Source organism: Chaetomium globosum, genomic scaffold (genome assembly GCF_000143365.1).
Source record: "Chaetomium globosum CBS 148.51 scaffold_4 genomic scaffold, whole genome shotgun sequence".
Lineage (NCBI taxonomy): Eukaryota > Fungi > Ascomycota > Sordariomycetes > Sordariales > Chaetomiaceae > Chaetomium > Chaetomium globosum.
In genome coordinates, this window is record NT_165979.1 from 3,525,044 (window position 1) to 3,539,222 (window position 14,179).

Below are 14,179 nucleotides of genomic sequence, written 5' to 3' on the forward strand. Positions count from 1 at the left end.
CCGAGCTTTGGGATTTTGGGGGAGGGGCTGGGGTCAACGCCGCTTTTTGATATCTCGTGCGACGGGGTTGAGGGGGCCGAGGAGGACGGTGACGCGTGCGAGGCCGAGTGAGTGAGGTTATCTGCATTGGAGTCTTTAACTAGGTACCTGGGAGTGCTACAATGCTGTTGCCGTCTTCGATACAGAACTGGTTCGGTCAGTATGGTCTTGGAGCCAAGTTACTCTCACGGGATGTAACGCGGTAGTAGATACCTATCCTTCTGTATGGGTGGTGGGTAATGTCAATGTGATGTGGTTGCACGAGGATCAGGCGAGCTGTGTGACAATTGAAGTCTCCCTCCCAGACGACAGACAGGCTGCGCCTTCAAGTTTCTAAGTGGGCCGGACACCGGATCTGGGGTTATAATAAGTACCTAGAAAAGATTCAACTTATATCGGTTCTTGGACGGCTATGTCGAGACTCCGCACGCCCGAGCCAGCACAGTCCAGTCTACGAAGTACCTGCAGTCAAATCAACAATGGATGTAGGGGAAACCACGAATCAGCGCAAGGAATGGCGCCTGGATATTGGCACACCGACTTGACTTACACCACTTCACTACCAGACTAGCTCACAACCCGTGGCACCACATATTGATCGACACGACCTTCCGCTCCGGTCGGTGATGTGACGGCGGGCTCTTGTCGCCGATCAAGTCAACTCCGAAAGACCGATCCAATCCCCCAGCGCTTGTCGCGGAGATGTTGAGCTGATCAGCATCTTGGAGGGAGGGAGGGTGCCTCGGGTTGTTTACAAAAAGGCCGTCCTCCCTCACCGTCAAGTTCATATCTTCAGCCCACTGATTCTCAGCATCCTCGCACTTCACTTCCCACTCGACTCAAAACCTCCAACATACTCCCTCAGGCCTCATAGCCCAGACGTTTTAACACCTCGAATATGGTTTCCCTCCGCTCCCTCTTTACCGGTGCCGTTGCCCTGATGGCAACGGCTGCCAACGCGGCTGTCACGCCTCAGCAGATCACCAATGCTCTCGGATCACTCACCCAGAAAGCCAAAGATCTCAACGCCCCAGCTCAGAGCATCACTGTCCTCAACCTCCCCTTGATCATCATTGGCCAGGGCCCTTTCCCGGTTTGTCTTCGCCTACGTCGCTTTCCAGAACGCGGCCTGCATCTTCTAACACATAGCAGACGCTCATCTCAGGCTTCAGCGACATTGTCTCAACTGCCAATGTCTTGATTTCTCAATTCGATGGAACCCGGCCCATTCAGCGTAGGGGCAGGGCTGCTGCCGGTGTGACTCGGCGCGGGCCTGATGCCGACCTGGTTTTCACTGCTTACGATGAGGTAGCTTTAAACCCTCGTCCCGTTTTGTACGACTTTCCGTGAGCAGACTGTTTTTAGTTGGACCGTGGTTACCAAGGACTGCTCAACATCCTGATCGAAAAGGCTGGGCTTGTCAAAAAAATCCCTGTCATTGGCCAACCGATGGCTGTTATGCTTCGCCAGGTTGAGTCGGTTATCGATGTTAGTATCCCTATCACGACCGAAGTTGGTCGCCGAATCACACTAACGTGATGATAACGTACCTCTCTCCCTAGACAATCACCATCACCCTCATCAACCTGACGGAAAGCCGCGCCGATGAGCTCACGTCCGAGGGTAACTCCCTGAGTGGAGCTTCGATGTCTGCATCCGCAAGTACGAGGCTATCGGCGTTTAACGGGGAACGGCGAGATTTGCAGTTAAGCCCGGTCAAGCGTGCTGTTTGGGACGGTACTAGGTACCTAGTACCTGACTGGAGGTGACCAAGCGGGCAAGATATCCATTCATCATGGGTTGGACACAAGCACGATACTTGGGAATGCGCTGTAAATAGGTTGCGGGCGAACAGGTCATTGGCGAACAGAAAAGATACATGTTTATGTATAGTTATGTGCTTCATGCAAAATCGTGCAAATCATGCAAAATTCCTTGACACAGGAGGGCCACTGTAGCACGTATCGACCGTGCCTTGAGTGCAGATGACCGTCTACCCAGAGAAGACTCTCTGCTTCCCTGGCATAGCGATGTACCTCGGTAGGTAGGGTAGCATTTCTGTCAACTTTTAATTAGTTAATGACCCCCGCACCATTATGCGTTCCGAGTTCCTGGACTGTCGCCCAGAGCCACAAATACCCGGTTTACACCGTGATTAATTGGGACCGAATTGACACTGATGAATGATGCAAAGAAACCAAACAGTTTCGGGTTCCGCGACAACAACTCACAATGCCCAAGATTGACTCGAGGGATCGACCTCCCTGACTTCCTCATCTGATCATGCTTTGGATTCCAAGCCCACTCAGACTCAGCCCTACCGGCCCGGGGCTTGGCAAAGAGCATCCTCCAATTTCGACCAGCTGGCCTCCGATCCACTTCACACCTAACTAACACTGGCGACACACACGCGACCCCTTTTTCATTCCTCATCCCGTCCCGAACACCGCTGCGGCCAACATCCCGCAACACCCCAATTGCCCCCGCGCAACCCGCCGCGATGGCCCTCCTCCCGCTCCGGCGCACCCGCGCCGCAGCCTTTGTGCTCGTCGCGACCTTTGCCCTCGCAGCATGGGCCAGCACCAGCAGCACCGCCGACAAAACCGCGATACCCTCCCCCGACACCCTCTCCCTCGCCGACCTCGACGCCCAACTCCAAGTTCGTAAACCCCTCTCCTCCCTCACACCTCCCAACCAACCAACCAACCAACCAACCACTAACCCTCCCCCCTCTCCCCCCCAAAAAAACAGGAATGCCCCATCATCACGCACCTCTCCACGCTCAAAGCAACCACCCACGCCGCCCACCCCCCCTCGCTGACCACCCGCCTCTTCACCACGCTCTTCCCCTCCTCCCACCCGGCCGTCAACGCCCTCCTCGCAACGCTATACATCTCCGGCCCGCCGAATTTCCTGCTCGCCCTCTGCCCGACCAACATCGACCCGGCGTCGCTGTCCGTCATGGTGGCGTTTGCGGTTGGGGGGTTGTTGGGGGATACGCTGTTTCATTTGCTGCCGGAGATCTTTTTGGGGGAGGACGAGCCGGACCGGGTGCGGTTGGTGCTGGTGGAGCCGAATCGGAATCTGTTGTTGGGGGTGGCGGTGTTGGTGGGGTTTTTGGTGTTCGTGGGCATGGATAAGGGGTTGCGGATCGCGACGGGGGGTGCGGGGGGGCATGAGCATGGGCATGGTGGGCATGGGCATGGGGAAGGGGAAGGGAGGTCGAGTGCGGTGGAGGGGGGAAAGGATGGGGTGAGGTTGAGGAAGGGGAAGAAGGGGGAGGTGGTGGAGGCGGGGGGTAAGGAGGTGGAAAAGAAGGAGGTCAATCCGTCGGTTAAGCTGGGCGGGTTGTTGAATATGATGTACGTGGGGGGATTCTACGAAGAATATGGACAGTGTGTGATGACGAGATGACGCTAATTCCCTCGCAGCGCCGACTTCACGCACAACATCACCGATGGCTTGGCCATGTCGGCGTCCTTCTACGCGTCCCCCACCATCAGCGCCACCACCACCGTCGCCGTCTTCTTCCACGAGATCCCGCACGAGGTCGGCGACTTTGCCCTGCTCGTCCAGTCGGGCTTCACCAAGCGCCAGGCCATGGGCGCGCAGTTCGTCACCGCCATCGGCGCCCTGCTCGGCACGCTCATCGGCATCGCGGTGCAAGAGTTTGGCGGCGGCGGCGGCGGCGGCGGCGATGCCGACGGAGCGGCCATGAGCATGCGCGGCGGCCTCTGGGGCACCAGCCTGACCTGGGGCGACATGCTGCTGCCGTTCACAGCCGGCACGTTCCTCTACGTCGGCACCGTGGCCGTCATCCCCGAGCTGCTCGAGACGGGCCCCAACAAGGCGGCCGAGCTGCGCAAGACGCTGGTGCAGTTTGCGGCCATCTTCGCTGGCGCGGGCATCATGCTGTACATCTCGTGGCATGACTGAGGAATTGATGTGACTGTTGTTTGGGAGTATACCATGTCGTTGGGTAGAGAAGCCATGGAGTTGTTGATTGGGTTGATTAGAGTCACGTCATGTTAGAGAATTAACAGTCATGGGCGGCCAGCATCGGCATTGCCGTCGAGGTAGCATCGAGGAGGCTTGGATATTAGAAATGTTTAATTATGCCATCCATTTCCTTCGATGAACGATGACTCGGATCCTATGTACACTAGGTGCTGGGCCAACGTTGCGGAGCCATTTCCAGCCGCATCTTGCGCCTGTCTGCCGTGGAACCTCGAAAATTTCGACGCGGAGCAACGACACGCCAGTGATGACCCGACCCAGGGTCGTGATACTGACGCGGGTGGATTATTAAGACGGGTTCTGACAAAGCAGCAGCACGGGCGCATGAGCCACGACCACCTCCATTGGTGGGTCTCGAGGTCGGTTAGCAGCCAAGGGCCCAAAAGCACGCCTGACTCAGTGCAGGGATTTCTTTTAAGGTTGTTTGAAACGAGACAGACATGTCGACAGAAAGGCGCAACCCCCGGTCGCTAATTCGCGACCCCCAAATCCAGACGACAAACGGCTTTCGTGCTCTCCTTCGGGCTGCCACCCATTCGGACTGGCACTCGCACTCGCCAAGGTCGATCATTCATTTGCCCGAGATGATGCACACCCACCTCCTCTCAACGGTTTACGCTACTGTGTATGACGACAGGATGCCGCGTGTGCACGCTCGAGAAATCGTCCCAGGGGCCCGGGTGCAAACATGTTGAAAAAAAAAAAAAAAAAAGAAGCGGCATGGACGCAACGTGGATCCATGCCGTCTTAGCGGGTGGTGTGTGGGGTCCGCTAGTTACCAAGTCCGCATCGCTACGGAGCGGAGTGGGTGGGTTGCTTGCCCGATGACTCCAACAATATCATGCCCGTGCTGGATTCTCGAGCCGCAACGCGATACGATGGATCCGAGAATCCACGCGGCATGTCGACACTAAGCCTCCAAAGGTGGCTGCTAGCGAAGGTCGGTTTTTTGACGGTTCACGAGGTGGCTCGGCTCGGCTACGCATGAGCTAACGAGGGCTGTTGAAACGGGAAGGATGGCTCCGTGCGGCGGTTCGAGTGTAGGAGGTTCGGGTGTAAGCCCGTCATTGATCCTGGGACGGCGAAGCCTGTCTTCTGTTACGATCGGGACAGTTCGTTTCGGTTCTATTTACAAGTATGCCGTATACTGCCGCGTGTCGATGTCATCGACACTCCCCCAGAGCATCGAAAACAAGCGGATGGATGCGGAGAGGGTGCAGGGATCGAGACAGGGCTGGCTGGCCCAATTGGGTCGCCGGCCGGGAACCGTGAGGAGCGGATGGCCAACGCGTCCCGGCTCTCGCCCGTCCGACACCGGACCCGGGCAGCTGAACGGCATAGACATCCGCCAAAAGGCGGCTATTGATAGCTAGTTTTGCCAGTGACGGTCACACGAGCTATGCCGTATCCGGACGGCATTGATCATGCAAACTCGCGCCGCGAGTGGGATTCAAGGTTGAGGCTGAACTGGACAGTTTCTTAGCTCGTCAGTTTGTCAGTTTGTCATCCGATAATCGGACAGGGGACCTTCACGCCTTTCCCCAGACAAGGTGACAAGGATGCCAAGCCCCCAGGAACGGCTAGGGTGTTGCGTGCTGGGGCCCAGTTGGACATTGTGGAGCCCAGATCGATTTCGTCAACCGTTTCTGTCATGGGAGGGAAAGAGAGAGCGAGCGTTTGTGACACGATGCCATAACCTGAGCACCTCCATGTACACCCAACGCTTTGGGCGGCGTGAGGCTTTGACGGGAGGTAGATGCATGTGATCTACCGCCCCGTGCTGTCGTGCCACCGCGTACTTTAAAGCTTTTTCACTCGGCTGACGACGAGGCAGTACGTGCGAGTGTTGAGAACAGTCATCAATGGATGCAATGGTAATCGACGGAAGTAGCCAACCGATGGCCATGGCAACCCCACTTTTCAGGTTTAACTGTGTGCTTGATGCCTGGCACGAGCCTGGCCGGAACCTGGAAGCACCTTGAGGGCCCCTCCTTTGGGGCTGCCGGATGTGCAGCTAGTGCGGCCAGGGAAGGGCTGCAGGGCCACATCCCGCCTTTTCAACGACGCACGCTACAGGCGCATTCGCCAATCAGAATTCATCCCCGGCCCGGCGAGGCACGGCGAGCCATGTCGGGAAAAAGAAGGGCGCCAGCAGATCACTTGGGCGCATCAACATGACGCTGCTCGTTTCGTTTAGCGGTGGGCACCAACTGTGGTTGTTCCAGGGAGAGAGCCCAGCAGCCCAGGACTGCTTTGTAATGAGTCAGGTTAGTCAGTCAAACTCCATGAAGTTAGATCCTCTCCATCCATGGATGGGATGTCAGTCACAGGGCTGAGGTTGGTCTTTCTCTTCCCACTGTCGAGTCAACGGGTGCTTCTTTATAAAGAGAAAGAATGGCCCCCTCGTCTAGAACCGGATCCCTTGTCTCATACTAAGCATCACATCCATCCCCCTGACATCTTTATTTGTCTCCCGAGTGTCCGGCTACGCCTTTTGACAGCGGCACTTAAACACATCTGCCTCCTCCCGTTACACCAACCACACCTTATACATATTCCCGGCCACAGTCATAACGTTATCCCCGCCCTGATCCGCCTGCAGTCGACTGACTGTATACTGTCCCATTGGGACCCACCCCTTTGTGTCGGATCCTATCTTTTTCGCTATTTCTCTCTCACAGCACGCCAGTCGCAATGGGCACCTGGCTAGCTTCGTCGGCAGCGAGCATTGTGTCTCCCAGCAACGGTCCGAGCCACGCTAAGAGGATGGCGTACCCCAAGTCGGACATCAGCGTGAACCTCAAGGACCACTACAGCTCCAAGGTCTACACCTCTCTCTCGCCCGTGGCCGGCGACCTGACCATCACAACCAAGCGCGATGTCCGCTTCGACTCGATCCAGATTTTGCTCCTCGGGCACACCAAGACCCTGTTCGAGGGCATGTCGGCGCCCCAAGAAGTCACCCACACGTTCCTCAAGATGGTGATGCCCATCCCCGAGTCGACCTACCCCGTGCCGAGGGTGCTCCAGACCGGCGAGACCTACACCATCCCCTTCAACTTTGTGATCCCCAACCAGCTCACCATCAACGCCTGCAACCACGCCCGGCTCTCGGATGCCATGCAGGACCACCACGTGCGGCTCCCGCCCAGCCTCGGCGGCTGGGAGCGCGACGACATGGCACCGCTCATGGCCCAGGTCGAGTACAAGATCACGGCGCGCGTGCTCCGCGACGACGGCGACCACAGGACCCGCATCATGGAAGCCAGCCAGCCCCTGCGGGTCCTCCCCGCGAGCCCCGAAGACCCCCCGCTCAACATCACCGACAAGGACCGCCTCTACCGCATGTCCAAGACCAAGACGCTGCGCAAGAACATCCTCACCACCAAGCTGGGCCGCCTCACAGCCGAAGCCCTCCAGCCGGGCGCGGCGGTGCTCTCCTCGGACGGGCGCCGCGTCATGTCGCACCCGATGGCGCGCATCCGACTGTCGTTCGACCCCGCGTCGCCGCGCACACTCCCCCCCACCATCACGGGGGTGACGGCCAAAGTAACGGCGCACACGTACTACTCCTCCGGTACCATCTCCTCATTCCCCAACCTCGGCGAGTGGAACGCGCCCTACCTCACCGACCGCCGCGGCCAGTTCTTCACATCCACCTCCCTCCCGCCCGTCACCCTCGCCGAGCAGCCCGCCTGGACCTCCCCCTCCTCCAAGCCCTCATCCCCCCTCGCACGCCGCGACTCCGGCTACGGCAGCAGCATGCACTCAGCCCGCAGCAGCAGCAGCGATCTCGACACCAACACCAACAACACCCACAACCCCCTCTTGCCACCAAACCACAAGCAACAACAACAACAGCAAACCACCACCATCAGAGTCCCGCTCTCCCTGCCCACCGACAAGCGCACCTTCGTGCCCACCTTCCACTCGTGCATCGCCAGCCGCGTCTACACCGTGCAGCTGACCGTCGCGCTGGCAAGCAAGGGCGCGTCGAACACGGTCACCCTGACCGTGCCGCTGCAGGTGGCGGTGGATGCGTCTACTTCGGGTTCCGCTTCGGGGTCGGTTTCTTCGAGGGCGTCGTCGGAGAGTGGGGAAAATGAAACCGAAGAGGTGGTGGTTGGTAGTGGTGGGCCGCCGAGTTTTGAGGAGGCTGAGGCGGATGAGCATTTGAGGCCGCGGGTGTTGCTGGTGCCGTCGGAAGAGGAGTTGGGTGGTGGTGGTGGTGGTGGGAGGGAGCGTGGGAGTTGGATGCTGGCGGCGGGGGGGGAGGGGCAGGCGGCGGATCGCGGGGGGTTGCCTGAGTATGGGGAGGCGGGGTGGAGGAGGAGGGTGGATTGAGGATTGAGGATTGAGGATTGAGGGGTTGAGTATTTTGTTTACTTTCTTCTTCTTTTTTTTTCTTTTCTTTTCTTTTTCTCTTTTATTTTGTCTGTTCTATTAGATACCTGATGCATTTCGGGCTGTTGGCGTTTGTTGTGGGAGATGGGGTCGGATCTGTTTGGCTGCACAAAAAAGGATAGACGAGTGATGAGCGAGATACCTGAGTAATAACTGTTTAGTCTTAAAATTTGCAACTTTGACTCAACGGCTCTTTCTGATTTTTTTGGGTGTTTGAACTGACTTGTGTTAAGGGGAAGAAGCCAAGCCTCGGTTGTTATTGGTCTGGTGTCGTTAAGGTCTTGTATCGCTCAATTCCCGACCTATTTCTGCTCCTGTATCTCTCTGACTGTCTGTTCTTGACATGGGCATTAAAGCGGCTCGTGGATATCTCTCTTACTAGAAGCGTCACCCCTCTTTCCAAGCCTCGAGAGAGTAGCAGTAATTACCTCCATAACTGCATATAAATAAGCCCCAGAGGGGGTCGAATACCAAGGAGGTGGTCGAACTAGCCTGGCAGGCCCGGTGGGAACAACAGAGAGCTAGTCAACAAAGTACTACTCGACAGAGGGTATTAAACAGGAGGATAGCCGACGAAGACCCCCCAGCCCTCTTATTTACCGACAAAGCTCTGATGAGACACGAAGGTCTTACAAAGGCGCAGAGCTCCCTCCTTTCCCAGGCCCGTATCGGGGATATAGGCCTCCGGGACTACCTGTTCAGGGTGAAAGTCCCGGAGGTCCGTACCCCCTATTGCGAGTGCGGGAGGGGCAGGGAGACAGTGGAGCACTTGGTGGTTTGGTGCCCCGACCCGCCGTTACAAAGGCCGTGGGACGGCAGAGAGATTCGGTCACATCGGGACCTACAAACCGTATTACGGGGAGTAGGTGCCCGGAGCAGAAGATTTGTTAGGAAGGTCCTTGGCTGGCTGATGGACTCTGGCCGGCTACTGGAGTATAGGCTGGCCAGAAGGCTGGAGCTAGAAACAGTGGATGGGGAGGGCTAGAGGGCCCGGAGGCCGGCAAAGGGCCTCCTTTCTTTTGCAGTATGACGGATTCATAGATTGTTGACTCAAAGTGGTAGACAGAGGTTTTTATCCGGCCTATACGGTACGGTTTCCTTTGTAAATAGCAGTAGAAGGACCGGCGCGCCCACGGGCATATCGGTGTAGGAAATAATAATAATAATAAATAAGCCCCAGAGCTACGTAGCGTACAGTTGGGTGTGTAAGTGGGCGAAAGATGCATGTTGAGGCTTTATTTACCTCCGCTGCCAGAACCAGAAGGTGATGGATGTCAGGTATGGGAAGAGCCAAGTACATACCAGGCCTTCAAGTTTTGAGCCTGAGGCTTGAATCGGAATCCCTCCAACATTGAGCGAGTGGTCTCTTCACGGCCGCACAGGGGTAAACAAAGGGTTAGGGTTCACAGCGCCTCAACTTTCCTGTTTGGCTTTGGTGATTCGCGCCTTGTGACGTCCACATTCACAACTCACATCCATCATTTCACAGCCATGACATCGTCCCACCCGGCCGGCCGTGTAACACCGGATATGCTTCCAATTAATTAAGTTCAAAACCATACCTGGTAGACTCGGAGCACCAACCGCCACATCCAAGTCTCCCACATTTGGGCTCGCTACCCTCTCCCGCCCAACCCCAGGAAACTGCCAAACAAACAAACCTCATTCACACAAGCCCCCTCCAAAAAGCGCAAACAAACAACAACAAACACACCAAAATGTTCACCCTCGCCCTCCACCACCTCAACACCCTCCTCCAACTCCTCCACCTCCGCCGCGCCTCCCCCTGGAACCCGCCAACCCCCCTCGACTGGCTGCTGGCCTCCCCCCTCCAATACCTCACGCAGCTCCTGTACCGGCACGTGCTGCTCCCCCTCCGCGGCCGGCCCTTCCATCCGCCGCGCGGGCGGCGGCCCATCCGCGTGGTCTGCCTGTCCGACACGCACAACCTGATCCCCGGGTATGCGGTGCCCGATGGGGACGTGCTGGTGCATTGTGGGGATTTGACCGTGGGGGGCACGGTGGCGGAGCTGCAGAAGCAGGTGGATTGGTTGAGGGGGTTGGGGCATCGGTGGAAGGTCGTGGTGGGAGGGAATCATGATGCGTGGGTGGATGAGGGGGTGAGGGAGGAGTTGGGGTTGGGGGTGGGGGGGGAGGTGGATTGGACGGGGGTGGAGTATTTGTGCGATCGTGGCGTGGAGTTGGAGTTTGAGGGCGGGAGGAGGCTGAATGTGTATGGTTGGGGGGCCGTGCCGTGGTGTGGGGAGGGGTTTGCGTGAGTGCGTTTCTTTGCTTGCGTTGTTTTTGATTTTGAGATGCGGAGAGAGGGCTGATGGATGAGTAGTTTGCAGTACCAACGGGAGAAACACCCGTGGCAGGGGAGGATACCGGATGAGACCGACTTGTTGGTCACGCACACACCACCGGTGAGTAGCCTCCTTAATTTGGTGACCGAGTGACGGTGAACTAACACCGCCAGCGCCACCACCTCGACCTCGGCCTCGGCTGCGCCGGGCTGCTCGACGAAGTCTGGCGCGTCAAGCCGAAGCTGCACGTCTTTGGCCACACGCACTACGGTTACGGCAAGGAGGCTGTCTACTACGACGAGTGCCAACGCGCCTACGAGTCGCTCATGTCGCGGCCCCAGAGAGGGCCCTTCTACGACATGATCCCGAGTGCCCGGTGGACCGACGCCTTCAACGTGTTCTGGTACGGTGTCTCTAACATCCTCTGGAAGTGGATCATGCTTGGGCCGGGGACCAACAACGGCGGGTTGATGGCCAACGTGTCGCTCATGTATGGGAACAGCGGTAAACTGCGCAACCCGGTGACGGTGGTGGATTTGTAAAGTACTAGATGCTGGGCTGCTGCGTACAGCTCGTGAAAAAAATAGAGTGGGAAAAGAGCACGTGGAAATTGGGTTGTTTTATTGTATTATACGCGTTTCTGACAATGCCTGGCATGCCCCGACGCAGCCTAGATATCTCTAATAACACTGGAAATCATACACCGGCCCCTTGCTTTTGATACAGCCATCATTACAGTCCAAACTTTACACCATGATCCGCCTCAACCCCTCAGTCCCGCCCAGCACCCGCCTCCCGGTGACGGCGCACCTCCCCTCACCGCTCTCCCACTTGCCCGCCCGCTCAGCCATGAACTTCTCCTGCCTCGCGTGCGTTCCGGTAAGCCACTTGTGGATGCAGGAGAAGCAGTACACGATCCCCGTCTGGCAGGCCGCGGCGGTGGTGATCTCGCCCTCGCAGATCGGGCAGTGGTCCGAGTCCTCGGGCGCCGGGACCGTGTAGATGGGCAGAAGCGACGACGCCGCGATGGGTGCTTTCTCCACCGCCCGCCGCTCCTTTTCCTCCTCGTCAATATCCTCCTCCTCCTCCTTACCGGCGTCCTTCTCCGCCTTCGGCTGTGCCTTCTTCTCAGGCAGCCCCGTCACGACGGGCGGTGGCAGATCCAGGCTCTCAGCGGCCTTCCTCGACAACTGCTTGGCAAAGTCGGATGCATACCACCACTCCAAGAACTTGAGCGCAAAGATGCTCGTCGGCAGCACCATCGAGAGCCCGCCCAGCATCCTCGCCCCGATGGTCGTCGTCCCCCCCCTCTTCGCCACCTTCTCCTCCAGCGCCTCGATCGCCCGGTAATCCGCCCCGTTCATCCGCCGCACCCTGGTCCCAATCAACCACAAAAACGGGCTGTGATACTTGGAGTTATCAAACAAATACGCCAAATTAAACGCCAACATCGCCAAATAATACGCCGCATTCACCCCAGGATACACCCTCCTCAAGAACCACCTCCACCAAAACCGCACCCTCTCCCTCCACCCCGCCCCCGCCCCCGGGCGCTGGTTATACGCCGCCCCCAACAACGCGCGCGGCGCATCCACCTCATACACCTCGTCCAACTTCCTCTTCAAATACGGCACGCCCACCACAACCGCCAAATTCCGCCACACATCGCCCCTCCCCAACCGCAACGCCTCCCGCACCGCCCCCGGCGCCGCCGCGGTCGCGCGGGGGAGCTCGGCGGCCAAGGCGCGCTCGCGCTTGAGCCCGTAGAAGTGCTCGGTGAAGGCGCCGCCGCGCGTGCGCAGGTAGTGGCGCTCGACGAGGAGCGCGCCGAGCGCGTACAGCTCGTCGAAGCGGTTGAGAAGGCGCAGGAAGAGCCGCGGGTGGCGGTGCGTGAGGAGCGTGAGCAGATAGCGCAGGGTCGGGGGGAGGAGCGCGGAGAGTTGTTGTTCGGAGAGGAGCTCAAAGAGGGAGGGCTTGAGCGTGTCGAGGGGGGGGTGCAGCGCGGGGGTGAATTCCATTTTTGGCCTTTGGTTGGGTTGGTGGAGGGTGTTATCGCGGCATTTGTGATGGTTGGTAATGGGGGGTTTGATGTCGGGAATTGAGGTGTCGAGGTTTGGGTTGTTGAATGTTGATTGTTGAAGGGAGCACGGCCTGACAGGTGAAGATGCGATGACAATCGCGACATGGGTGCTGCGGCTAATGGAGCAGGGGTCGAGACGCCAATGCCGAAGGCACATGCCCCGGAATTTGGGGACGGCCTCGGCGGGGGTTGGCCCCACAGCGGGTAGCCCCTGGTCCCCTTGGCCTAACCCGAACCCGGGGGTTGGTATTCACAGGTGTGGCAGGAAGACCTGAGGCAGGCAGGCAGAGACAGATCACTTTTTAGCTGATAGGTGAGAAAGAATGTTGAATTTAGGTAATATTAATCCCCAGTTTTGATTAGTTATGTATGTAATTGGTTCCTTTTCTTACCCAGGGACAGAATCCCAATCCTTCGGTAAACATCGTCGGATATAAGCACCCGGGCCATTTATTCCGTACTTCGTATAACATCCATCTTCATTGATTCATTTATTCCACACAGCAACTCTCCCCATCTCTTTCACAAACAACCACCGAAATCATGTCGAACTCTGGAACCAAACCAGAAAGGCATGCAAGCACCTACCTCGATCTCACCGGCGAGGCACGGATCCGCGAGCTGATCTCTCAATTCGCCGGAACAATCGACCGGGCAGACGATCCGGCAAGTTCTAGGACCCTGACATACTGTACATTCGACTAACAGCCTTATTTGCCTGGGTTAGGAATGGACAAAGTCCCTCTTCCCCTACCTGACGGTTCACTCCGTCTCCCCAGACGGACCCCATCCCTCGGTGACCTTTTCTTTCATCGTGCAGCCGCAGCACTGCAACCGGCTTAACAATCTGCGTAGGCTCCCCTTTGGTTGACATAAGTCCTATTCTTTCCACTTGCAGGAACCAAACCAATATCCATCGGGCGTCTCTGCCCACCTCCCCCCCACCCCCCCAACGAACAAATGTAGGGACCATTCACCTATGATTGTCATTAACATTCCCCTCCCAGACGGAGGCTGTACGGCAAGCCTCTTTGACTTTTGCACCTCGACGGTCCTCGCAGTCATCGCCCGCCCCGGCTTCTGGTATGTCCTCCTCCCCTTACTCCCCTTCCTCCTCTACCCTCTCCTTCCTTCCCCTTCCACAGCCCATAACCCCCCAACCCCCCAACCCCCATCCACCCGGACCCAAGTAGCGACGAAAGCTCAACCGGACGCCAACCAAAGAGTTAATCCCGTGCGCCGGGTCCTATGTCCATTGAACTTGATTCTACGCACTAGCGACTCTGCGAATGCCATCCGGACGGGGCAAAGGTGCTCGAATGGACCCAAATCC

General features: G+C 57.7%; 6 protein-coding genes across 6 annotated transcripts; 5 read left to right on the top strand and 1 right to left on the bottom strand.

Moving 5' to 3' along the window:
* Positions 1 to 937: 937 nt before the first annotated feature.
* CHGG_04861 (uncharacterized protein) lies at positions 938 to 2,083 on the top strand (the record flags this gene model as incomplete). The annotated part of the gene is made up of 5 exons (XM_001224074.1): positions 938 to 1,132; positions 1,189 to 1,326; positions 1,405 to 1,527; positions 1,602 to 1,783; positions 1,984 to 2,083. 5 exons carry the CDS (start codon positions 938 to 940, stop codon positions 2,081 to 2,083), a joined length of 738 nt encoding a protein of 245 aa, XP_001224075.1.
* A 456-nt stretch (positions 2,084 to 2,539) lies between these two features.
* Positions 2,540 to 3,975, top strand: CHGG_04862 (uncharacterized protein; the record flags this gene model as incomplete). The annotated part of the gene is made up of 3 exons (XM_001224075.1): positions 2,540 to 2,698; positions 2,791 to 3,401; positions 3,471 to 3,975. 3 exons carry the CDS (start codon positions 2,540 to 2,542, stop codon positions 3,973 to 3,975), a joined length of 1,275 nt encoding a protein of 424 aa, XP_001224076.1.
* Positions 3,976 to 6,750: 2,775 nt separating this feature from the next.
* CHGG_04863 (uncharacterized protein) lies at positions 6,751 to 8,400 on the top strand (the record flags this gene model as incomplete). Its single annotated transcript, XM_001224076.1, has 1 exon — positions 6,751 to 8,400. One exon carries the CDS (start codon positions 6,751 to 6,753, stop codon positions 8,398 to 8,400), a length of 1,650 nt encoding a protein of 549 aa, XP_001224077.1.
* Positions 8,401 to 9,073: 673 nt separating this feature from the next.
* CHGG_04864 (uncharacterized protein) lies at positions 9,074 to 9,445 on the top strand (the record flags this gene model as incomplete). Its single annotated transcript, XM_001224077.1, has 1 exon — positions 9,074 to 9,445. The coding sequence occupies one exon, from the start codon at positions 9,074 to 9,076 to the stop codon at positions 9,443 to 9,445; it is 372 nt and encodes a 123-aa protein (XP_001224078.1).
* A 733-nt stretch (positions 9,446 to 10,178) lies between these two features.
* Positions 10,179 to 11,308, top strand: CHGG_04865 (uncharacterized protein; the record flags this gene model as incomplete). Its single annotated transcript, XM_001224078.1, has 3 exons — positions 10,179 to 10,735; positions 10,805 to 10,886; positions 10,940 to 11,308. The coding sequence occupies 3 exons, from the start codon at positions 10,179 to 10,181 to the stop codon at positions 11,306 to 11,308; spliced, it is 1,008 nt and encodes a 335-aa protein (XP_001224079.1).
* A 204-nt stretch (positions 11,309 to 11,512) lies between these two features.
* Positions 11,513 to 12,784, bottom strand: CHGG_04866 (uncharacterized protein; the record flags this gene model as incomplete). Its single annotated transcript, XM_001224079.1, has 1 exon — positions 11,513 to 12,784. One exon carries the CDS (start codon positions 12,782 to 12,784, stop codon positions 11,513 to 11,515), a length of 1,272 nt encoding a protein of 423 aa, XP_001224080.1.
* Positions 12,785 to 14,179: the final 1,395 nt, after the last annotated feature.